General features: G+C 41.5%; 1 protein-coding gene across 1 annotated transcript in view; it reads right to left on the minus strand.

Moving 5' to 3' along the window:
• The window catches only part of LOC124623033 (A disintegrin and metalloproteinase with thrombospondin motifs 7-like), a 449,137-nt gene that overhangs the window by 81,102 nt on the left and 342,343 nt on the right, over positions 1–25,692 (minus strand). The window contains exons 13-14 of the mRNA XM_047148825.1: positions 6,786–6,912; positions 3,683–3,803 (exon numbers count right to left, since the gene is read on the minus strand). Of these exons, the coding sequence (XP_047004781.1) occupies positions 3,683–3,803; positions 6,786–6,912 (248 nt within the window). The remainder of the gene's footprint in view (positions 1–3,682; positions 3,804–6,785; positions 6,913–25,692) is intronic.

Here is a 25,692-nt window from a genome sequence, read left to right on the forward strand (position 1 = left end):
AAACTGAAGAGTTTCCTCATGGCTCACTCCTTCTATTCTGTCGAGGAGCTCCTGGAAGAGCTAAAAAATGAAGCAAATTCCAGTGTTACATTCTTGATTTTCTTTATTTAAACTAACGACGTGTCGCCTGAATATGTTTCTTATATTTCATTTTATCTGTTTCTACAATCGTGTTATAATTTCATGTATTGACTCGTTCCATGACCATGGAGACTTCTCCTTAATGTGGTCCCACGGAAAAATAAATAAATAAAATAAAAAATAAAATAAAAAATTAAATTCTGTTAGTTCATTATGTAAGCGGGATGCTAACAACTGTTAACCTGCTCTTTCTAAAAGAAATCCTCTCCCAGCCTTCTAAACAGATTTATTAACTTCAGTAACCAAAGTCACTTTGATGACATCATTTCGCGTAAGGACCGTGAAGATAAGATTAGAGAGATAAGGGGTCGTACGGAGCCGTATAGACAGTCGCTTTTTCCTCGCTCTGTTTGCAAATGGAACAGAAAAGAAATGACTAGTAGTCGTACGGGGTAGCCTCCGGCACACATCGAGCGGTGGCTTGCGGAGTATGTATGTAGATGAGTAGCTGTAGAATGAGACAAAGTCTACAGCATCACGGACTGTCAGCACGGCGGCCATAGTCCCAGCTTCCCTTGATGCTGCAGCATAGAGCAGGTGCATGGGCAGTGGTGTGCTGAACAACACAGGATACAAGACTCCCAATACGTCGTTTTTTCAGAGGACTACCGGTTCCGAGTGTAGCATCATAGCGACAGTATCCGCATATGCAGGCACTGATTAAAACGAACATTGCGAGATTGTACTCATCATTGTCATGCTGATTCAGCGCTTGTGATGCCATTGCATAGCAGCCATTACTTTTTTGACTTACGACGGGTGGCTGCGCTTTATCCTCGAGGTTTCCGTGACGTTATCTTTCAACAAGATAACGAAAGACCTGTGTTGGCCTTGCCGAGCTGACGCATCTTGATACAGTGGGTTTTGTACTGTTGCGCTAGTCAATATGTTCTGCAGATGTCTCACCTACTGAAAATAAGCTCACTGGACAGAAAATTAGTCACTCTATTGGAAACGCACAGATGAGTCGTTAACCCTCTACAGATGTCACAGGATCGTTTCATGTGCTCATGAACGCTCGCACTACCTCTACAAGAGCACAGGGACATAAAGACGACAAAAGCAAAGTTCATCGGACCAGAGGAATACGTGACTGAATTTCTGAACACTTCCCCACACTGTTATGTCTCGACTCTCCTGCAAAGTCACCTGACTTGAACCCCATAGCAAATTTGTGGATGATACTGGAACAGCGGGTTAAGTTCATCGGACCAGAGGAATACGTGACTGAATTTCTGAACACTTCCCCACACTGTTATGCCTCGACTCTCCTGCAAAGTCACCTGACTTGAACCCCATAGCAAATCTGTGGATGATACTGGAACAGCGGGTAAAACCCCGACATCACCATCCCTGCAATTTGGTAAAACTGTGTGATCAAATCCTGAGCGGATAACTTAACCTGATTACGCCGTACCTGCAAAGCCTTGTCGACTCACTGCTTACTCGAATCTACATCTATATCTACATGACTACTCTGCAATTCACATTTAAGTGCTTGGCAGAGGGTTCGTCGAACCACAATCATACTATCTCTCTACCATTCCACTCCCGAACAGCGCGCGGGAAAAATGAACACTTAAACCTTTCTGTTCGAGCTCTGATTTCGGTTATTTTATTTTGATGATGATTCCTACCTATGTATGTTGGGCTCAACAAAATATTTTCGCATTCGGAAGAGAAAGTTGGTGACTGAAATTTCGTAAATAGATCTCGCCGCGACGAAAAACGTCTTTGCTGTAATGACTTCCATCCCAATTCGAGTATCATATCTGCCACACTCTCTCCCCTACTACGTGATAATACAAAACGAGCTGCCCTTTTTTGCACCCTTTCGATGTCCTCCGTCAATCCCAGCTGGTAAGGATCCCACACCGCGCAGCAATATTCTAACAGAGGACGAACGAGTGTAGTGTAAGCTGTCTCTTTAGTGGACTTGTTGCATCTTCTAAGTGTTCTCCCAATGAAACGCAACCTTTGGCTCGCCTTCCCCACAATATTATCTATGTGGTCTTTCCAACTGAAGTTGTTCGTAATTTTAACACCCAGGTACTTAGTTGAATTGACAGCCTTGAGAATTGTACTATTTATCGAGTAATAGAACTCCAACGGATTTCTTTTGGAACTCATGTGGATCACCTCACACTTTTCGTTATTTAGCGTCAACTGCCACCTGCCACACCATGCAGCAACCTTTTCTAAATCGCTTTGCAACTGATACTGGTCTTCGGATGACCTTACTAGACGGTAAATTACAGCATCATCTACGAACAACCTAAGAGAACTGCTCAGATTGTCACCCAGGTCATTTATATAGATCAGAAACAGCAGAGGTCCCAGGACGCTTCCCTGGGGAACACTTGATATCACTTCAGTTTTACTCGATGATTTGCCGTCCATTACTACGAACTGCGACCTTCCTGACAGGAAATCACGAATCCAGTCGCACAACTGAGACGATACCCCATAGGCCCGCAGCTTGATTAGAAGTCGCTTGTGAGGAACGGTGTCAAAAGCTTTCCGGAAATCTAGAAATACGGAATCAACTTGAGATCCCCTGTCGATAGCGGCCATTACTTCGTGCGAATAAAGAGGTAGCTGCGTTGCACAAGAACGATGTTTTCTGAAACCATGCTGATTACGTATCAATAGATCGTTTCCTTCGAGGTGATTCATAATGTTTGAATACAGTATATGCTCCAAAACCCTACTGCAAACCGACGTCAATGATATAGGTCTGTAGTTAGATGGGTTACTCCTACTACCCTTCTTAAACACTGGTGGGACCTGCGCAATTTTCCAATCTGTAGGTACAGATCTATCGGTGAGCGAGCGGTTGTATATGAGTGCTAAGTAGGGAGCTATTGTATCAGCGTAATCTGAAAGGAACCTAATCGGTATACAATCTGGACCTGAAGACTTGCCCGTATCAAGCGATTTGAGTTGCTTCGCAACCCCTAAGGTATCTTCTAAGAAGTGTCATTAATATTACACGAACCATAATCCTTTTAAAATGCTAAAGTACAATGAGAGACATGAATTTATTCGTAGAAGTGAGGAGGCATCAGGAGGTTATCAATTCCAAGGTGGAAGGCGGGGGAGGAATTACACGATAGTAAACAATACTTGTAATTATTTTTCTAAGGGAAGTAATTTTTTGTCTGGCGAGTTTATTTATGTATACGTTGCCGAGAGTCTATCACGCTACCAGTATCTAGCCAGTACGACCGATAAACTCTGGCACAGAGTGGCAACCGTACCCGAATCTGTCATCCTAGTTCAGCTGGGTTCGATGCCCATCCAGCATAGATTTGTTGCCGCCAGAGGTGGCAGCTCCCTGTACTAAATTTCTGACCCTGTGTACTCAAAAATCACACACAAAATTAATTCTTACTATTAAAATGTATGCGTGCTATAAGCGAAACTTAGTTACTTGTTGTCCTCCAGAAGCTGCAATTTTAGTGACCACCGCTGTAGATGTAGACGCAGATGAAGTCAGGAGTATAGGGAGCTAGTGCTGGTTTCGTGGTCTCGTACTCACGTGTATAGTGAGCGGCTGCTGCGTGGGGCCCGGGACGTCCAGTCGCTCCTGATTGGGCTGCGGATGACTGTAGAAGGCGAGCGCCCCGCCCATCCGGTACTCGCCGTCCGCCTCCTCCGTGCTGCAACACACAGCAGGAAGCTCACTGCTACTGTGATAACCTCCTACCTGCATATCGCCGTCAACTTATGGTTGAACAGTCTCCACATCTGACGCTAGATTTCAAATTGTGCTCCCAGAGCACTGAGTTTTCCGACAAAAAGGCGGAAGGTCATGCTCTCAGGCGCTAAAATAAACTCCTGCGGCGTGTCATTAGTATTACACGAACCATAATCCTTTTAAAATGCTAAAGTACAATGAGAGACATGAACTTATTCGTAGAAGTGAGGAGGCATCAGCATCTCTTCATTTCCTACAAAATTTAAAATGCTCTTCCTTCTTGATCTGAAGAAGAAACTTGTACAATCACTTATACTTCCAGTTATTGTGTACAGAGATGGTATCCTGCTAGGCCTTTAGGCCTTTCTCAGCAAGATCGCGGCACCTGGAACTGATTATGAATGTCCCTCTGTTCGTTATATCTGTGATGTTTGACTCTTTAATCGTATTTCACCATCATATGCACAGCTACCCTAGCTGCACACAGAAAAGCACAGAGATTTCCTTACCATTCCTATTGTCTTATCAACTTACACTGTCTCTCATAGCTTTTCTCAACCTTAACGCTCTAGTCTGAACAACATGGCAAAAACACTCATTCCCAACAGAGCAAAATCATTTCTGTCCCAGTCCATCGTTCACCCACTTTTTCAAACTGAATAACAGCTCTAGCTTCAAAAGACAGATAATCACATATCTACTCAAGCAACAATAATAACTACCTTGTCCCTGGATGCATTCGTTACTCCTGCACATTTTTCTTTCAAACAAGACCTTCCTCATTTCCTAGTATTCTTACCTGTTAAATTTCCTTTCCCCAGAACTCTCTACATCAGAAATATCTAATTTGTACATCTATAAATTCTTTTTATACCAGCCAATATCTTTATTGTTGTTATAATAATAATTATTATTATAATTATTAATTATTATTATTATTATCATTAATCTCTTTCAAATTCTGAAGATGGCAGGGATAAAATACAGGGAGCGAAAGGCAATTTACAATTTGTACAGAAACCAGATGGCAGTTATAAGAGTCGAGGGAAATGAAAGGGAAGCAGTGGTTGGGAGGGGGTGAGACAGGGCTGTAGCCTGTCCCCGATGTTATTCAATCTGTATATTGAGCAAGCAGTGAAGGAAACAAAAGAAAAATTCGGAGTAGGTATTAAAATCCATGGAGAAGAAATAAAAACTTTGAGGTTCGCCGATGACATTGTAATTCTGTCAGAGACAGCAAAGGACTTGGAAGAGCAGTCGAACAGAATGGACAGTGTCTTGAAAGGAGGATATAAGATGAACATCAACAAAAGCAAAACGAGGATAATGGAATGTAGTCGAATTAAGTCGGGTGATGCTGAGGGAATTAGATTAGGAAATGAGACGCTTAAAGTAGTAAACGAGTTTTGCTATTTGGGGAGCAAAATAACTGATGATGGTCGAAGTAGAGAGGATGTAAAATGTAGACTGGCAATGGCAAGGAAAGCGTTTCTGAAGAAGAGAAATTTGTTAACATCGAGTATTGATTTAAGTGTCAGGAAGTCGTTTCTGAAAGTATTTGTATGGAGTGTAGCCATGTATGGAAGTGAAAGATGGACGATAAATAGTTTGGACAAGAAGAGAATAGAAGCTTTCGAAATGTGGTGCTACAGAAGAATGCTGATGATTAGATGGGCAGATCACATAACTAATAAGGAGGTATTGAATAGAATTGGAGTGAAGAGGAGTTTGTGGCACAACTTGACTAGAAGAAGGGATCGGTTGGTAGGACATGTTCTGAGGCATCAAGGGATCACCAGTTTAATACTGGAGGGCAGCGTGGATGGTAAAAATCGTAGAGGGAGACCAAGAGATGAATATACTAAGCAGATTCAAGAGAATGTAGGTTGCAGTAGGTACTGGGAGATGAAGAAGTTTGCACAGTATAGAGTAGCATGGTGAGCTGCATCAAACCAGTCTCAGAACTGAAGACAACAACAATAACAACATTATCATTAATACAGGCAGCATCAGCAGTTGTAAAAGTATTGCCATTATTAACTTCATTAGTCCATAGTCAGTATTATTTACTCACACTGCCACTTCAGAGACTCAAATCATTTTAATACTATTTGTCATACTAAAATTGCTATTTCCTAGGTAACTATGATCTAATAAAGGTAAGGAATGTGCGAAATACTACTCAGATGTAAGAGAGGGCCTACTGACCGTAATCAGATCAGGGTAGATAAATAAATAAGTAAATAAGTAAATAAGCAGGTAATAAATGTGTGCCGGAATGGGACTCGGCCCTGGGACCTCTGCCTTTCGCAGGAAAGTGATATGTTATCTTTCAGCTTTTTAAAAATAATTATCTGAACAGTGTCATTTGCAAATTGTCATAAAATAAAAAAATATACAATTGCGGTATTTCTCATGACAATGTGTCATGTGGTTTCAGTTTTTTATTGAACGTGGATAGGACACCTCAAGATAACATCAACTTCTAGGAAGCACTTAACATTTCATTATTTTATAGGTGTCCAGTCGTCCTCAGCCGGTAATTTCAGTATGCTTATGGTTAATTTATTACTATCGATCTGGAAAGCTAATGATTTCTGTTCAGCACTGCTGTCAACTGCACATGTTTACTTATCGTAAATCCCTATTTCTGTTATGTCCCTTTGTGGTAAGAACCAGTACTGCAGATTTGTCAGCATGAAATATTTAAATCTGTAACACCTTTTAAGTTTCATAGCTTTCATTCAAGATGCTAGACACATGAGCACTGGATATGCAAATACAGACTCGCTCCTCTATGTAAGACGCAAAAGAATTGTTTTAAAGCGCTTCCTTGCAAAAAGTGGCTTTTCTACGACAAAATAACAGCACTCGGTTAGCCTATGCGATAACAAAGGTGAAAAGCTAACCTTACAAAAATTCCTGTTAACACTGCGGTACTCACTAGTTTCCGTTCAGGAAGAAGATCTCCCCTTTTTCATCGGAGACTGCAATCGTATTCTCGGTGGGGCCCAGCTCCTCCACGCTGAGGTGACGAGAGCCGGTGGGTACGGTGACCACCTTCGTGTATCCTGCAACACGCCGGGAAACCAACTCTCCTGCTAAGCAAATGCTTTGCTTCATGGCTGGCGTTCAGCGCGGCTTCCAATAAACTCAGCTAACAACAGTAACTCGTTATAGTTTGTCAAATTACGATTTAACTTGGGCAAAATTGCGTCACAAATGATTAAAGTGGTATTCAGTTCAACAGACTTTACCATTTAACATAACCTAAACTAAACAAAATCAGACCATGGAAAAGTGCCTAAAATCAAATTCAAAATGGTGGTCGTTGTCCAAAATTATTTTATTTGTTAGTGTAAGATTAATATTTTAAAATGTGTTACTTTAACAAATGTAATATTTGAAGAACATTTTCTTCTTCCAGATAAGGTTTATTACAAATGACAGCTGTTGGATGTATTGTTGTATTTGCAAAAAATAATTCGAAGACGGTCAAGAGTCAGTCACTCTAATGCAACAGTATTAAGCCAGTACTAAGTTAACAGATTCAAGATACGTCAATGTAAATAACTGACTACAAATCTGTCAGTACCAATAATATCGATACAAAACCTCGGTAATCGATACAGACTCACATGCTACAGTCGCCATCTTGTGTTGTGTGCATTACGTCGAAGCAATTTGTGCAGTGAATTACGTTGGCAATCAGTGACAAAATACAATGTGCAGTAGTGTAATGTTGATCAACAGCTCCGCCATTACACCAGTGACGCAAGTGAAGCAGCAAGATGATGAAATCGTAAGTGATGAACTGTCATATAAAAGCCTTTCACACTATTTTCGTAACACATAACTGATGCAAATCTATCTGCCTCCTATACAGGCTGTGATATCATACATAGTCAATCACAAGTGAGAAAACAAGCAGAAGACATCACTGATTTCGATTTCCAGCCATCCACTGCCCCCTCCTCCCCCCTAAATGCCACACCAGCCGCACAATGAACAAAGAGTTCTAGATTAATCTAGTTTAAGACTTTATTTTCAAGTAACATTTCTCTGTATGTGTGTATGTATAAACGCCTGAAGATGAACAGAACATATTCGAAACGAATTGTCTTATGTTAGAATAAACATAAATAAAAAAGAGACTGGTAGCAGACATTAGAAATAAATAACTAATGCAGAAGGGTGCTGATGACATAAACGCGGCCAGTAAACTCAGTGGAAGCGGTATCTTCGTAAGTGCTGGAGGCAGACTGCGTGTGCTGTGCCGAAAAATCACACCGATAAGAAAATCTTTGACGTATGGAAGAAACAACAATCGACAATTAATATATGCATTCAAAAGAGAAGTCCCCATTTAGCTGACGGACCAGTTTTCGGCCCAACTGATGGCTTGTTTTGTGGAAAAATAGAGGATTCTCCTTTAAAATACAGAACCGGAATCAGGTCAAGTGAAAGCACAAACGTCCATATTTGCTGAAACCGTCAAAAATGCTGTGAGAAACACTGTGACGAATGGTCTTATGTGGTAAAAGGGCACATAGATTATTTTCTTACAGATGAGCATGCTGCTGACTGCGTCTACTGCCGCACATTTTGTGCAAATTTTCGTAGTGGGAAAAATATTTCTCACGAGTATGCACTACCGAGCAGTTCTCAAAGAGACAGTTAGAAGGGCGACCAATCAAAGAGGAAGAAGAAGTAGTTTTCCTAAGTATATGTAATTACCTTGATGATAACGTCGAGGAACAATTAGTTGTGGATCTTATTTAAAAAATGGAAGAGTATCTGAAAGAAAATGATTGCAAAACTTATGATCGAAGGCACATGAAAAGAAAGTCTGAAGAACATAATGGTGAGAGTGTTGTAACATCTGGTGAATGTGTAAAGGCTGACACCGTAACATTAAAAGGGACTGCTGGTCAAATTCTTAGATCTTACCATACAAATTCACCAGATCCTGAGTTACAAAAGATACACATAACAGAGGCAACTGTAAGTAATGTGAAAGACAGTGAAATAGCAATGAAAGTTACTTATCCATCAATAGATAATCTCACTACGATAAAGACTATGGATAACATCCTTGGCAACTTAAGAATATTCTTTTCCAAAATATTGGCCAGTGTAAAATGCAGAGTATAAGACCAAGAGCTTTAATATGCCCACTGCATATAGATGTAACAGTTCAAATGTATCACAACTTCAGGTCACATTACACTATCGACGTTCTCCATCACCTGGGTTTCTCTTCTTCCTACATATAAGTTATGAAATTAAAAACGAATTGCGCAATAGTAAGTAGCAGCTTTTCAGAGGATCTGATAGACAATAATGCATTACTGTTTGTGCCACACAATGTTGATCATAATACTCGAACGTTAGATAGGACTAGTACATTTCCAGCATGGGAATCATTGGTGCTACAGCAATAGAAATTAAATTGCGACCCATTGTTCCGAGATATGTCACAGACAGCGCTATAGAGGACATTGTCCATGTTACGATACGAGAGTACAAATCTTCAAGAAATCGTCCATAAACTAGAAGCAAATGGTGCCAACATCATAACAATATTGATGTCCTCTGGCTATTATCTTGGTCATTTCCGGGAAGAGATCGTTCCAATTGGTCTGGAATGATGCAACTGTATACAATGACTCAAATCTTCAAAACTCTGGAAAGGTATCTATTAGGTACTTACCAGTCATTAATATAGCATCTAGTGACATGACTTGCGTATTATATCTTCAGACTAAGTATTTAATAGCTCGAAAAGCGGACGAAATTTTTAATTTGATTTTTTGGTACTTTCCCATGGTCCGATTTTTCTTGATTTTGGATTTGCTAAAAAGCAACATTTGTTGAATTGGATACCACTCAAAATGCTTCTGAAGGAATTTTGTCCTGGTTTATGGCTCATTTTTCATCATTTCACTGGACTAATACGTCACTGGAAGCAAGTAATGTTTTCAGGGTCCTTGTAAAAATCACAAAGGAACTGAAGCATCAGTCATAAATGTTTTACAAGAGCTGCTGCAGTAATTTAGTACTGAAATTGTACGGTGGCCTCCAGAGCTCTATCTTTGCACTGGCTGATCGGTAAATCAGTTGGTTGGTTGGTTGTTTGGGGAAGGAGACCAGACAGCGTGGTCATCGGTCTCATCGGATTAGGGAAGAATGGGGAAGGAAGTCGGCCGTGCCCTTTCAGAGGAACCATCCCGGCATTTGCCTGGAGTGATTTAGGGAAATCACGGAAAACCTAAATCAGGATGGCCGGACCCGGGATTGAACCATCGTCCTCACGAGGTAAATCAGTCACGTATCCTATGTGGGGGAGTGATAAGACTTATCATGTTCCGATATGCTCGTGGTCAGAAGCCACATTAAAGATTCTCCAGAAAAAATTCCGACCTGCAACCTCAAGCCAGCACAATTGCAGTCACATAGGAAAATCATCTCACTAAGAAGACGCCATACTCACAATTCAGTTTCGAATTGGGCATCGACTGGTCCAAGAAAATAGCATTCACTTTTTTAAAAAATTATTACTCCAAAGAGTATGTTGTTGTTGTGGTCTTCAGTCCAGAGACTGGTTTAACTCAGCTCTCTATGCTACTCTATCCTGTGCAAGTTTCTTCATCTCCTAGTAGCTATTGCAACCTACATCCTTCTGAATCTGTTTAGTGTATTCATCTCTTGGTCTCCCTCTACGAGTTTTACCCTCCACGCTGCCCTCCAATACTAAATTGGTGATCCCTTGATGCCTCAGAACATGCCCTACCAACCGATCCCTTCTTCTACTCCAGTTGTGCCACAAATTTCTCTTCTCTCCAATTCTATTCAGTGCCTCCTCATTCGATATGTGATCTACCCATCTAATCTTCAGCATTCTTCTGTAATACCACATTTAGAAAGCTTCTATTCTCTTCTTGTCTAAACTATTTATCGTCCATGTTTCACTTCCATACATGGCTACACTCCGCACAGATACTTTCAGAAATAACTTCCTGACACTTAAATCTATACTCGATGTAAACAAACTTCTCTTCTTCAGAAACGCTTTCCATGCCATTGCCAGTCTACTTCGACCATCATCAGTTATTTTGCTCCCCAAATAGGAAAACTCCTTTACTACTTTAAGCGTCTCATTTCCTAATCTAATTCCCGCAGCATCACCCGACTTAATTCGACTACATTCCATTATTTTCGTTTTGCTTTTGTTGATGTTCATCTTATATCCTCCTTTCAAAACACTGTCGATTCCGTTCAGCTGCTCTTCCAGATCCTTTGCTGTCTCTGACAGAATTACAATGTCATCGGTGAACCTCAAAGTTTTTATTTCTTTTCCATGGATTTTAATTCCAACTCCAATTTTTTCTTTTGTTTCCTTTACTGCTTGCTCAGTATACATCGTGGAGAGGCTACAACCCTGTCTCACTCCCTTCCCAACTACTGCTTTCCTTTCGTGCCCCTTGACTCTTATAACTGCCATCTGGGTTTTGTACAAATTGTAAATAGCGTTCCGCTCAGTGTATTTTACCTGTGCCACCTTAAGAATTTGAAAGAGAGTATTCCAGTCAGTATTGTCAAAAGCTAGAAACGTAGGTTTGCCTTTTCTTAATATGTTTTCTAAGATAAGACGTAGGGTCAGTATTGGCTCACGTGTTCCAACATTTCTACAGAATCCAACCTGATCTTCCCCGAGGTCGGCTTCTACCAGTTTTTCCATTCGTCTGTAAAGAATTCGGGTTAGTATTTTGCAGCCATGGCTTATTAAACTGATAGTTCGGTAATTTTCACATCTGTCAACACCTGCTTTCTTTGGGATTGGAATTATTATATTCTTCTGGAAGTCTGACGGTATTTCGCCTGTCTCATACATTTTGCTCACCAGATGGTAGAGTTTTGTTAGGCCTGGCTCTCCCAAGGCTGTCAGTAGTTCTCATGGAATGTTGTCTACTCCCGGGGCCTTGTTTCGACTTAGGTCTTTCAGTGCTCTGTCAAACTCTCCACGCAGTATCATATCTCCTGTTTCATCTTCATCTACATTCTCTTCTATTTCTATAATATTGTCCTCTAGAACATCGCCCTTGTATAGACCCTCTCTATACTCCTTCCACCTTTCTGCTTTCCCTTCTTTGCTTAGAACTGGGTTTCCATCTGAGCTCTTGATATTCATACAAGTGGTTCTCTTTTCTCCAAAGGTCTCTTTAATTTTCCTGTAGGCTGTATCTATCTTACGCTTAGTGATATGTGCCTCTACATCCTTACATTTGTCCTCTAGCCATCCCTGCTTAGCCATTTTGTAGTTTTGTCGATCTCATTTTTGAGACGTTTGTATTCCTTTTTGCCTGTTTCACTAACTGCATTTTTATATTTTCTCCTTTCATCAATTATATTCAGTGTCTCTTTAGTTACCCAAGGATTTCTATTAGCCCTCGTCTTTTTACCTACTTGATCCTCTGCTTCCTTCACTATTTCGTCTTCTTCTACTGTATTTCTTTGCCCCATTCTTGTCAATTGTTTCCTAATGCTCTCCCTGAAGCTCTCTACAACCTCTGGTTCTTTCAGTTTATCCAGGTCCCATTTCCTCAAATTCCCACCTTTTTGCAGTTTCTTCAGTTTTAACCTACAGTTCATAGCCAATAGATTGTGGTCAGAGTCCACATCTGCCCCTGGAAATGTCTTACAATTTAAAACCTGGTTCCTGAATCTCTGTCTCACCATTATATAATCTATCTGATACTTTCTAGTATCTCCAGGCTTCTTCCATGTATACAACCTTCTTTCATGATTCTTGAACCAAGTGTTAGCTATGATTAAGTTATGCTCTGTGCAAAATTCTACCAGGCGGCTTCCTCTTTCATTTCTTCCCCCCAAACCATATTCACCTACTACGGTTCCTTCTCTCCGTTTTCCTACTATCGAATTCCAGTCACCCATGACTATTAAATTTTCGCCTCCCTTCACTATCTGAATAATTTATTTTATCTCATCATACATTTCATCAATCTCTTCGTCATCTGCGGAGTTAGTTGGCATATAAACTTGTACTACTGTGGTAGGCGTGGGCTTCGTGTCTATCTTGGCCACAATAATGCGTTCACTATGCTGTTAGTAGTAGCTTACCCGCATTCCTATTTTCCTATTTATTATTAAACATACTCCTGCATTATCCCTATTTGGTTTTGTATTTATAATCCTGTATTCATCTGACCAGAAGGCTTGATCCTCCTGCCACCGAACTTCCCTAATTCCCGCTATATCTAACTTTAACCTACTCATTTCCCTTTTTAAATTTTCTAACCTACTTGCCCGATTAAGGGCAGAATGTAGAGAAGGATAATAAGGTATAGCAAGGTATAATAAAGTATAGTGCAACGGGAACTACTGTTGCTGAAACGTAAGTGAACAAGTATCATTGTATTAGTTTAGTGGTTCGGTAATTAGCCTTGGAAGCCTTTAAATACTTTTATGATGTATGAATTTTGTTGCTTTAGTAATGATCTGATAAGTTAAGCGGCACTTTCAACTTTTTCTATAGTTTTTTTTTTCACTAGCGAAGTACACTTTGTTAACTTTTTCCAAAGATGTTCGGCAACCAGTATTGATATTATGTGTAGACTCTCTGAGTTAAGTCTCTCTGAGACACTGCAGGATAGCGTGATTACCTTTGGCGGGTTCCATACCCTTGCAGCCACTCAGATACCTGACGGTTAGTCGGACCATGCTTGCGAAGAAGTTTAAAGCTCACTTTGTTCTTGGAAGTCGAGCGATGAGTTGTGGCAGTTCAGAGACGGCAGCAGCAGTTCGGAGAATTGAGAGACCGTTTTAGTTATTTTCAGTGGTTGCTAACAAGCAAGGTTGTGGATCAGCTGATTAGTGTGATATGGCACGATTTACTTTGCAATCGTTTTGCGTTATAATCTCATGAGATCGTTTTATAGTCGCTCAGGGTCCAGATTGAATTCACCCAAAAGTTTGACGATGATGGCCGTTGTGGGGGACGGCCTGGACTTGGTTTTCAGGCGGTTTCCTACATTCGACTACATGAATACCGGGTTGATACCCATGTACAGTGGATAATATTAGCCGCAAATAGACGGGGTTCAGAAGAGCCATCTCCCTTAGTGTGAGTGGGAGGTGGAGGCATGTAGCCAGCCAATACCACTAACAGATTAACACGCCGATATGGGATAAAGGCCAGAAAAATAAGAAATCTTAAACTGGGAATTTTACTAGGAACTGCGAACGTGCTACCTTGCTCGAAATCCTCTTGATAGTCTCTGATACAAATACGAATCTTATATAACGATTTATAAAATTCAGTAATACACGCCATAGTGTCTTCTTGTTCTCCTGCATACTTTGCAGGCGTTTGACAACTGCTCCCCGAGAAGCTGAGAAGTTCTGTAGAATTAGTCGGTATTTAAACAGTCATAGACCACCACACGCGCCCCTGATTACAAAGTGTCACCAGGGAATAGCCAGCGTTAGCAGATGACCCAAATAGTTCCGAATGGACTCATCAGCGTTTTAGTGGCACATCCGCTGAGGAACACAGTCACACTGCCCAAACATAGTCGGCGAAAGGTCCCTGCTATGTGCTACTGACTTAGTAACAACGGGTAATTAGTTTTTTAATGTGCTATTTTAGAATTCTTATCTGTTTTAACACAGGTCGTATGCATATTTGACATGTACGATAAGAGAGACAGCTATGCGTGAATCATATGCAGCTTTGCTTTCTCGAGCATATCCTGGCGTTCATGTTGGTCAAATATACCACGTTAGCTGTGGTTCATTATAATGATCGAGCTGAGCACAATCTGCGACCATTGTTCAAGTGGGATATGTTAGACTCTCAGATTAAGGAAACGGAGAACAAAGAGCGACCCATGAATTCTCGTGAAATACCTGTGTCGGAGCCGCTGTAAGTGAAACACCTCGCCACTACCGCTGTTGAAGTATCTGAGTGGTGGGGTACACGTGCGAGACCGCGAGAATTAACTTTATATCATCTTGGTCACTACCTGTCTCCTCTCGGTTTTGGAATTAATTCCTTGCATTAATTCATGAAATTGATAGTTAAAAACTCTCCGAAGTCCAAGTGACCCTCAGCCAACTAGTCATTTTAGTACTGTATTACCTTTCGCATTTATTACATGCCTTGTTCTAGTATGGTGTGTTTCTGTACATGTAATGATTCGTTAATTAACGTGCCAAGACGTTCCTTTGTGAGAGTCCACTTTCGTGGTCGCTTCTCGGCCGCGTATTCCGTAACTGCTTGGGAATTGATTACGTTCAAATATGTGGTGTATCGCAACTTCCTACGGAGTAACCACGTGGTCGTCAGTGACGCCGCGCGGGATTAGCAGAGCGGTCTAGGGCGCTGCAGTCATGGACTGTGCGGCTGGTCCCAGCGGAGGTTCGAGTCCTCCCTCGGGCATGGGTGTGTGTGTTTGTCCTTAGGATAATTTAGCTTAAGTAGTGTGTAAGCTCAGGGACTGACGATCTTAGCAGTTAAGTCCCATAAGATTTCGCACACATTTGAACATTTGGTTAGTGAGCCCAAAGTCGTATGTATTATCAGGTAGTGACTGAGTCCAGAATCCGTGTGGCTGTGCCGAAATAAGAATGCTCTCTCGTAAGGCGTCGGAAGTTATGGTTATTTGAGTCAGCGTCAACGAACTTTTTTTGTCAACTGCAGGAATCTGAGATCTTCTGGGCGATGAGTAGAATCCAGCATGGTCTGAGGGGTCGCCTTATATTATTATTTGCAATTTCTGTTGCTAAATCAACTTTATGCAAACAGAATCTAAACGGAAAACTGACTTCGTGATTTTTGGTATGAGATCTCCTTTGTTCTTGAATGCTTTGTTCTGGAATGGAAAATGTGATGGTTGTGATGAACACTTGTGCCTTTAGTTTAACGTAATTTGATTATTAACTGTGCTGCGTGCGAATATTGCACTTGTATTATTAACCGGGACAGAAGATTTGTTTCGCACTAGTTCATCACGTGCCGTCTACGTCTGCAACTTCTAAACTTTTTTCTTAAAATGGATCTTCTGTGAAGATTTAGTAAAGAAATACTTAGATCAAATGAGAGAGTATCCTTGTGACCACGTCGTCAGGACTTATTTAGTCCACAGCACGATTACTGATTACAAGGTGTTGCACAGCAGGGCCCTATTTCAGCTTTATGGTTCGGTGTGAAGCACACTGCAGTGAAGATAAAAGGTAAGTGCCAGTCGCCCGCTAACTCCAAAGGGCTGCTGGAAAGTTTAAAGTGTCGTTAGTACACAGAAAAATAGAGTAGACGATATTGTTTTCTTCAATGCTGTAAGAAACGCTATCCGTGTGTGCATTTTTATTTTAAAAATAGTAAGTTAGTTCTGTTGCGTTTAAATATTCATTACAGTCAGATGTATATTCAGTATCAGTCAGTTGCGTTTGTATATTCATTATTAGTCCGCTGAGTCTGTATATTTCTTATTAGCCTAAAGCGACTGTTGGTTAATTATCAGTCGATTACATTTGTATATTCTACATTAGTCACATGCGCGTAAATACTCTGTCGTTAGTCAGATGTGCGTAAATGTCACTGTTAAAGCTGCTCTTAAAGATTAACTTTGTTTTAAAAAAGTAAAAAATCAATTACAGTCATGTTTTCTACCACAACTGCAATCTCATAATCTTTCAACGGTTGTACAGGGTCTAGAAGGCCTTGATGAGCGCCATTTCTGGTAGCTACCTACTGAGCACTGCTCGAACAGATAAGTGTGTCCAATAATGGATAGTGGTCAACTGTGGGCAAATACCAGGGAGCACATCAAGAGGTCAATGGCAGAGAATTACCCCGTACCAGTGAAGTGTGTGCTCCGCGCCTTGTTCAGAAGACACAGCTGATCTCAGTGTAAGAAAAATGGTTCTAATGGCTCTGAGCACTATGGGGCTTAACATCTGAGGTCATCATTCCCCTAGAACTTAGAACTACTTAAACCTAACTAACCTAAGGACATCACATACAACCATGCCCGAGACAGGATTCGAACCTACGACCGTAGCGGTCGCGCCGTTCCAGACTGAAGCGCCTAGAACCGCTCGGCCACACCGACCGGCTCAGTGTAAGAATATGAGGCACTAAACGTCTCTGTGTGAAGAGTGGTGACGCCTTATCGCACGTTATATACGTTAATACTGCCGCAAATGACAACATTGCTTTCTTATGGAGTGGGCTACCCTTTACGTCACGTACACTGTTACAAAGACTGCTAGCAAGTTGGTAATGGGAAAGGACGCGAGGAGTTGTGTAGGCCGATGACGAATATGACCTCCATATTTAATTCTTTCACCACTGAGGGCGCCTCTTTGTATACCTACAGCCTCTTGACAGATTTAAATCAGTGTCTTTGAGATGAGTCTCCGAGAGAAAAACATATTAGTTTCGCCTATAGTAACAGTCTGTTCCTGCACGTGGATTCTAGACCCTTTCACGTTCCACTGAAATATGTGAGGCATTTTAATGGTGTGTTTCTTTCTCTCTATTTTCCAACACGGTGATATACACAAAAAAATCCATGGTGATTTAGTTTTTTGGTTTCATGCTTTCTTCTGGCAAAGTTGGTATTTCATATTATTTTCAAAATGATTTATAAGACCAGCCAGAGGAAACTGGTATCAAGTTATCAGATAGTTTTTGACCAGATTTTCTTGATCCTTGATTCTTGAGTGGATACACGCATCTCTCACTTGTTTGAACACGATAGTGATGCGTATAGTTTACTTTGGCAGGGTCGTTCCCGTTATCATAATTAGTTCCGTCACTTCCCATTCGTGGCGCACACTCAACTACTTTCTTTGCGTATACACATGGACATGAGATGTTTTTCTCCGTTTTTGATGAAACGATCTCTGACACTATAGTTATTTTTGTCGCAATCTTCTTCTGAGTAGAGCCAAATGAAGTCGTGCATGCCGTTGGCTGTATTACTTCACACGCTCAATGCCGTCCGTTCAGCATGCACGCCTGGTATTACTTTTTATTTTAGGGCCACTGTAATTACGGTCCAACACTGCACTGTCGCCTTCGAAATTGGCGCTTGATCGTATTCAGGATCTGCACCACGTGACACCAAAGTGCACAAGTTGCCCACCGTTTGCGCTCAAGGACTCCATTAGGATGGTGGAATAGGGTGCACAGAGATAAAAGCTACATAATCGCTTGCCTGCAGTTATTTCATCAGGTTGAAGAGTGCCAAAGTGGTTGTTTAACGAAATAAATTGCTCAAAAAATCATTTTGCAACGAATGTATGTGGGATTACATTCAAACCCGCTACTATTCATCGATCTTTGTCCACTTTTCCCTCTGCCCTTAAACCCACTACTATTCATCACTCTTCGTCCACTTTTCCCTCTGCCCTTAAACCCGCTACTATTTATCGCTCTTCGTCCACTTTTCCCTCTGCCCTTAAACCCGCTACTATTCATCGCTCTCTATCCACTTTTCCCTCTGCCCCTAGACCCGCTACTGTTCATCGCTTTTCGTCCACTTCTATCACCCCGATGGGCCTGTGTTAGTGGGTAATCCTATCCAGAAGCATAGGTAACATCAGGCACCACATCCCGTAAACTCCTCGATTTGCAACTAAAAATACGGAGCTGGCAGTAGAGCTATTCAGATGGTCTCCAAGACGGTGTGGGCCTGGAGGGGCTGCAACCATTAAAAGGTTGCTCTACTGATCTGTAGTTAGAATGCATTTTTATTTCCATCTCCATTATACAAGGTGGCTATAGTTAAACTTTCGCCACTTGAGCTAGTGTAGACAGAGAATTACTTACTGTATAGGTGTCTAACTTTATAGGAATGATGTTCAGACTGTGCGCTGCACTATTTGCATTGTTAGTAGTGTTTGTCTCATGATATTAACAGAATCTTCCGTCGGTTCTTGGTAGAAAAACATTATAATAAATGAAGAGCACCAGCTTGCTTTTGTTCTACAATATTGTAGAACAAAAGCAAACTGGTGCTCTTCATTTATTTGTGTCATGACTTGCCGTTAGGCGCTGATACTGGTATGCCGACGCAGAGTTGAAACTAGAGTTGAAACTAGAGTTATAAAACTACCGCAGGCTACCATAGACTACCATAAGTAAGCATAGGCTACGGTAGTTCTCCTAGTAGCCTTGGTTAGCTAAGATCATAACCGCGTTACCTGTACTTTAGGTGTGTTGCCAACCTATCGGGCGTTACCTCATCCCAAACGCTTTCTTTGTCTTTGTGATCGGTGTCTTACGAAACCCTTAGAATCCGGAAGCAATGAACTGTCTAGAAGCTGTCTGACGATATGTAACGGGCAGTGTAACCTACGGAACATTATTATTGTACACACTTGACCTCCTGTATGTTGCTTAAGACCAAAGAGAATTTATAGGAAAATTGAAATTGATGAAGTTCAGTTCAGCTTTCATACGGAAATTATTGATTTGTAATATGAAACGGAGGGATATTATAATGAAAACAAAAAAGCAATACACATTTATCATATAGCGCTAGGAAACGCAATTTCTTCAAAAAAGGGTAAATTAAAAAAAGAACAGCAAAACAAAAACATATCAAGCATCTCTTCAATACTTTGTCGAGCTTATATAAAACATGTTCCTTTTATTCATAAACTACTTTTGCACTTATTAATAGTAACAGGAAACTCTTGCCTTTGAAGATGAAGAACATTCTGTCGAGTACAAAATAACAATAGTTATATAGATTTTTTTAATGTTTGTGCATCTAAACTGTACTTGCATCGAAAGTAAGCTTTGGTTACATAAAAGAGCAGAAGCTACGTGATCAACCAAGTTTTATTACTTATAAATTACTTGTAAATGCAGTGCATGCTTTGTAAGAACATAAAACATAATGGACAAAAACTGAACGGTTGGTGATTCTAATTATGTGCGAAACAGACAAACAAAAAACAAAAAAGTGTCGAATCCAAGTTTCTCTCTCACACATTCAATTATGTTTCTTTCTCTACCAATGCAGCCAGTACTAACGGTAATTCTACGATTTACTACTTCATTTACGGAGTGTACTAAAACTACCGACCTGTAGTTTTGGTAGAGCACAACTCTGTGTGATACTGAGAGGTGGCATGAGCCCCCTCTCATATTTCTATCTTACTCTGAGTAATTCGATTTTCCTCTCTAATTGCATGCGGTGAAAAGTTGCTATTCCTTCACACGCGGAATTCCCATGCAGCGTCTCTCGTCACCTGAGTGGTCCGGCGACAGGCGGGTTCTGCTGAGCTTGAAAGGGTTAAGCCGATGGGTGTGAGGGATTCGAGTGGATGCTTTCCAGACGCCGACATTGTCATAAGAGCGGGAGCGACACGCCCACAGGGGCCTGAAGGAGCGGCTGGACTAGAGATTCCGTTACTTCGCAGAAACTTAGTGAAAACAGTTTATGGCGGGCTACCAGCGAGGCGTGGGAATGACTTGTGTTCCCAGGCGGTCATGGCGGGCAAATTCCCGCGTTTTCTGTAAAATCGTAACTGTGATTGGCTTGCTCAGGGCATAGCTCCGTGACGTAGCAAAATCGGCGCAGAAATTGGCCCAAGAATCTCCATTGGTGGGATGGTAGTGCTTCGGCAATAGAGTGGAATTTTCCGCCGGTTTCTCGAGTTGCTGACTGGAATGTTTAACCACGGCAACTGTCGTGGGGGCGGGAATGTTCGGTGTTCGGTTTGTACAGGTGCTCTTGAGGTAGTCGGCTCTCACCTTTCCGTCGGGGTAGGTTACAAGACTGAGCTCTCGCTGCTCTGGACAGTCTGCCTTCCGTTGGCTCTCTAATATATTTTCATTTAATTGTAACTGTTTGACGAATTTGCTGAAGTTTCGACTTCAATGTAACTTTCCGGGTACAGTTGGCAATTGAGCGTTCTGCATACAAGCGGCCTATGTTGTCTGTCTTGAGCAGTTTTGGGTAAAGTTTACTGTATCAGAGTTATTGTGTGACTTCGCTTGTTAAAATCAATCACTGTACCACCAGTGGTTGTGTGGAGAGACTTCTTCGTCTCCCTCAGAGGCGCATTTGTATTGATAGGAAGTCTTTAGTTTGGAACAACCAGACCAGGACAATTTGTTTTGGGCTATACTCGCGACATTATCATCACCACGATGGGACGTCGAAGCAGCCAGCCATCGCTTCCGGTACGCCAGATGGTGTCCTTGCAGTTAAGAAGACAGCTTGGTAATGTATGTCTGCAGCACCGGCAGGGAATTTGCTCTGTGATAATCAGAGCTCAGCAGAGCGCGCCTGTTCCCGTCTTTTCTTAAGTGGTTCTGTCTTGGATGTTCATTGCCTGAGTTGCCACTACTGTAGCAGCAATTAATGTTGGGTTGGCTGGGTGTTTTCTCTTAAGATTTGAGTTGCAAGCAATTGGCTCCACATACTACTTGGTCATAAATGTCACAATCTAGTTTATGGACAACCTCACCTTTACATTTATTTGAGTATCCAATTTTGATGTATAGTAAATATTTCATGTGTTTTGTTTACTATTTTGAGTTTAGTCATAATAAATGAAATTGTTATTTTGGACAGAACTTTCATTCTGTTACTCGGTAGAGCAACCCTTTCATTTTTCACTACGTTAATGAAACTTTCCTTTATCAAATTAATTTCTATCACATTAAATTATTGCAGGTGCCAAACTTTTTTTCTACTCCACTTGCAGGGTCGATTACAGTCAGTTCGCGTTTCTTCTTAATCCACATGCAACAGCAAAAGTCGAAGTTAGAAAAGGGGGGGGGGGGGGGGGCTTAGAGCATCATTTCCATACGAAGATTCTAGAAGAATTTAGTGTTAAATACACTGCTAGCCCCGGCACCTCGCAATACAAAAGAATCAGTATATATTACAGTTGCAGACAGCCAACATGGGTCTGGAGGTGGTGATCAGAGCGAAACAACAGCAATAGCGTTGCTGTCCTTCGCAAGTATCGAATCGTTAAAGGAATACAGAGGGGTCCTCTTTCCGCACCGATGTTGAAGAACGTGACCTGGATGTTCGAATAAACTGGAGATTTGCGAACAGCTCCAGGGAGTACCGACGACCAGTTGCGCCAGAAATTGTTAAAGATACTGTTGTGATGACTGGGAATGCTGGACGCAGTGTGCGATTTTCAAGCAGTGCAAGAATTGTGCCACGACGGCTGAACTTTCCATGGTCCATCGTTCGAAAAGTGCTGCGAACAATTGTGGTATGGTATCCATACATACTTCTCATGCAAATGGTTGTCGTATTGGGCAACGTTTGTAGCCTGGAATGTAAACTTGGTACACAAGTAAAAAATGTTACCCTCTCATGCGAAAATTAAAATGTGTCAATCTCAGTGGTTCGTTGGTTATTTCTTTTCCGCGTGTCCTTACAAATGTTTCCATAAAGATTCATTTCCTACGATCACTTTTCCTGGAAGGCACTCTCAATTAGCAAAGGTTTAATTGTAACCACCCTGTACATTCGGTTGTACGTAGCGCCGGCCGCGGTGGTCTCGCGGTTCTAGGCGCGCAGTCCGGAACCGCGCGACTGCTATGGTCGCAGGTTCGAATCTTGCCTCGGGCATGGATGTGTGTGATGTCCTTAGGTTAGTTAGGTTTAAGTAGTTCTAAGTTCTAGGGGACTGATGACCACAGCTGTTAAGTCCCATAGTGCTCAGAGCCATTTGAACCATTTTTTTGTACGTAGCGATTGAGAAGGAGGTTTCTGATCAATAAAACACAAACTTTGCAAATTCACAAGGTTGGTGCAAAGCCTTTTCTATGCAGTTTGTTATGCTCAATGGAACCCGAGATTCGTCCGTACTGCCGAGGATGGTTCGCCCTGACTTAAGTTTCTAAAGTAGAGGTCGAGTGTTGTACGCAATGACGCCACACATTATTAACTTTTCAATCAATAATGCAGACTGAGATTTCAGTCATCATGGTAATATTAACCACATATGTAGCTGTCACTGCACGGGAGGTTTAACCGTAATTCGTGGGGCGTTGTATGGAGAGGGAAGAAGGGAGTAGCCACGAAGGGCAGGAATATGGAGGGAATGGAAGAGGAAACGAGAACTCGAGGTTGATCTCAGCCTCTTGGCGACAATTATCTATTGTTGACATAACGTCAGAGCAGAGCTTCAAGTGTGTTTGTCTGCTGCATGCGCTCGTCAGTCTCTGGAATGTCACGCGCAGCAAGGACACAATCTTTCCATTGTCTTCGGCGCCAAATATACTAGCGTTTGACAAGGAGACGTTTTACTCTGACGAGTTTTGTTTCATTTTAAACAGTAGAGATGGCTGAGTATACGTGAAATGCCACGCACGATAGCAAAACTCTCGCCCAGAAGTCACGTTTGTAGGTGAGCCTGCTAACACACCCTTGTGCGGTGGCGCTAGACTCGGAGGGAACCAGTTCGAATTCAGGTGGTGGACGAAATGTTTATCTCTAGTGACTGGCCGCCGAGGAGATGAAAGGTAATGGCGTACGGTTTTTGATCACCAAACTTTGCGCCAAAGTACTGTGATAAATTCCAAACCTCTCCCCACTATCTCGTGGCATGAGGCCATGTGGGCAATAAAACAGGGTCCAGGATTCCAGCCGTTTGCTTGATCCATGACGTTATATTTCTCGTCAAGAGGGTAGTTTAGACGATTTACTGAGATTAACACAGATTACATTTAACAACATGCCGATTACATTCTTCAAAATGACTACCACAAGATAGACAATTACAGTCGAAAACACACATAAAAAACATGTGAAATATATGAATCACCTAGCAAAAACCAATATAAAAAAACACATGCTATTGGAATAGGAATTTTCATTTGATCTATATAACTCAAATGAAGGAAACGATACCAGACACACCTCACAAAACGACGACATAATGTGAAAGTAACATACACAAATTCCTCCGGAATAAACGGGAAGAAAATATTTTAAAAAAATACACAAGCGTATGCTGGATCTATGTAACCCAAACCAAGACAGTTGCATCAGACACCATGCGCCCACCGAAAAAAAGAAAAACATAATCGAGAAATGGCACTCTCGAATGCCCTTAAAATAAGCCGAAAAAAACAACTGAATTCAAATATATCGCTTGACCTATGTAACTAAAACGAAGACAGGAGTACCAGACACCCACTCACAAAACAACGACGTAATCGAAAAATAACACACACAAATTCCTCCAGAATAAACCCAAAGAAAATGTGTAAAAAACTGAAATCGCAATACAGATTCAACTAAACCATTACGACAGACCTGATCATAAGAGCGAGCAACCGGTAACAACAACACGACCCTTCTATGAAAGATTGGTTTCATATACGCAGCACGTCAACGACATCACATTCCGTAAAAACAACAAAATATTTGCAAAAAAAACGAAAACTGTAAATAATGTTATTACTAATTTCACTTACGTACATTTGAGCTATGCCCTTAGAGTCTCAGCTCAACAAACTTACCACATTACAAAAACAGCCAAATAATTTTGAGAATCTACATTCTAATTATAATCACTAATCGTTTCACTCGCAATAATGTAACTTCTGCATTTAAATTCCTGTAAAATATAGAAAAAATTGCCAGGAAAAAAAATAATCGCTATAGTTTCTTTATCGACAATTTAAGCTGTGCTCTCGGTTCCACACAAACCACACCGTCGTATAGCACGATAGATTTGGAATAAACAGCGTAGTTTACATCGGCACGGATTACTCTAATAAGACAATGACAGGTCACATTTAATAATAGGCCGCTTATATCCTTCGCAACGTAAACTCCTGACGTCACACAGATGTCGCGTGTCTGAGCAGACGTGTGGAATAGGACCGGACCTTGCTATTGATCTGCGGATGTTAAGATCGGCAGTTCCGTTGGTGCCATTTGAGAGGCGAGATCAACGGATCGTCAACAGGTTTCGTTACCTCCTTTCTCTCTCTCTCTCCCTCTCTCTCTCTCTCTCTCTCTCTCTCTCTCTCTCTCTCTCTCTTCTCATCGTCATCAGTAACATATACTTAACGCTAAACTGTATAAGCACTTATTGTCAGCAACATTGGACAAGTACATTTAAGACACAAAAGCATCATTTCTCGAAGGAATTATGCCAATAGGACTAAGTCCGAAAAAAGAAATCATTTTAACTAAGCGGGTGAAATACCCCTCGGGGGTCTCCGAGTCAATGACGTCACACGACTTCGACTCTTCTCTCACCATCTCCCAAACATTTTCCAGTTTTTTGACAACTGAACGCTTGGTGTAATGGTCTGGCGCTTCGTTTTGGATCGCGTACTATGTTTGGTGCTCCAGATAACATATACTTACTGTATCCGATACATGAGGAAAGATGAAGAGCCAATGCAATATCCGTACGTCATGGTATACAAGTATTTCCTTTTAACATGACAACGATCGTCTAGTATTGCATTAAATGTTCAGTGCTACAGCTTCCGTGGCCTGCTCGTCCACGTGAATTATTGTCAATTGAACACGTCTTAGACTTAATCGGAGGACTTACTGGTGGCACTCTATTAGCAGCCAGTATTTAGTGTCCCGGCCTTGAGAGCGATTCACAAAGGCTGTTGCTGCTCGTGGACGCCAATGTGAAACACGTGGCGCAATCGAGGCACTCGCGGCTATCGTTGTCCTGTGGGACACACCCAGCATCCAGTGTGAAGGGTAACTGGGAATCTCCGCCACGGTCGGATGCTCCGGGCCACTTGCTATCACTGCTTGCTTGCGGAACGTCTCACTACTGGACTTCTACCGCTGTTCTCACAG

This window comes from Schistocerca americana, chromosome 7, assembly GCF_021461395.2.
Source record: "Schistocerca americana isolate TAMUIC-IGC-003095 chromosome 7, iqSchAmer2.1, whole genome shotgun sequence".
Lineage (NCBI taxonomy): Eukaryota > Metazoa > Arthropoda > Insecta > Orthoptera > Acrididae > Schistocerca > Schistocerca americana.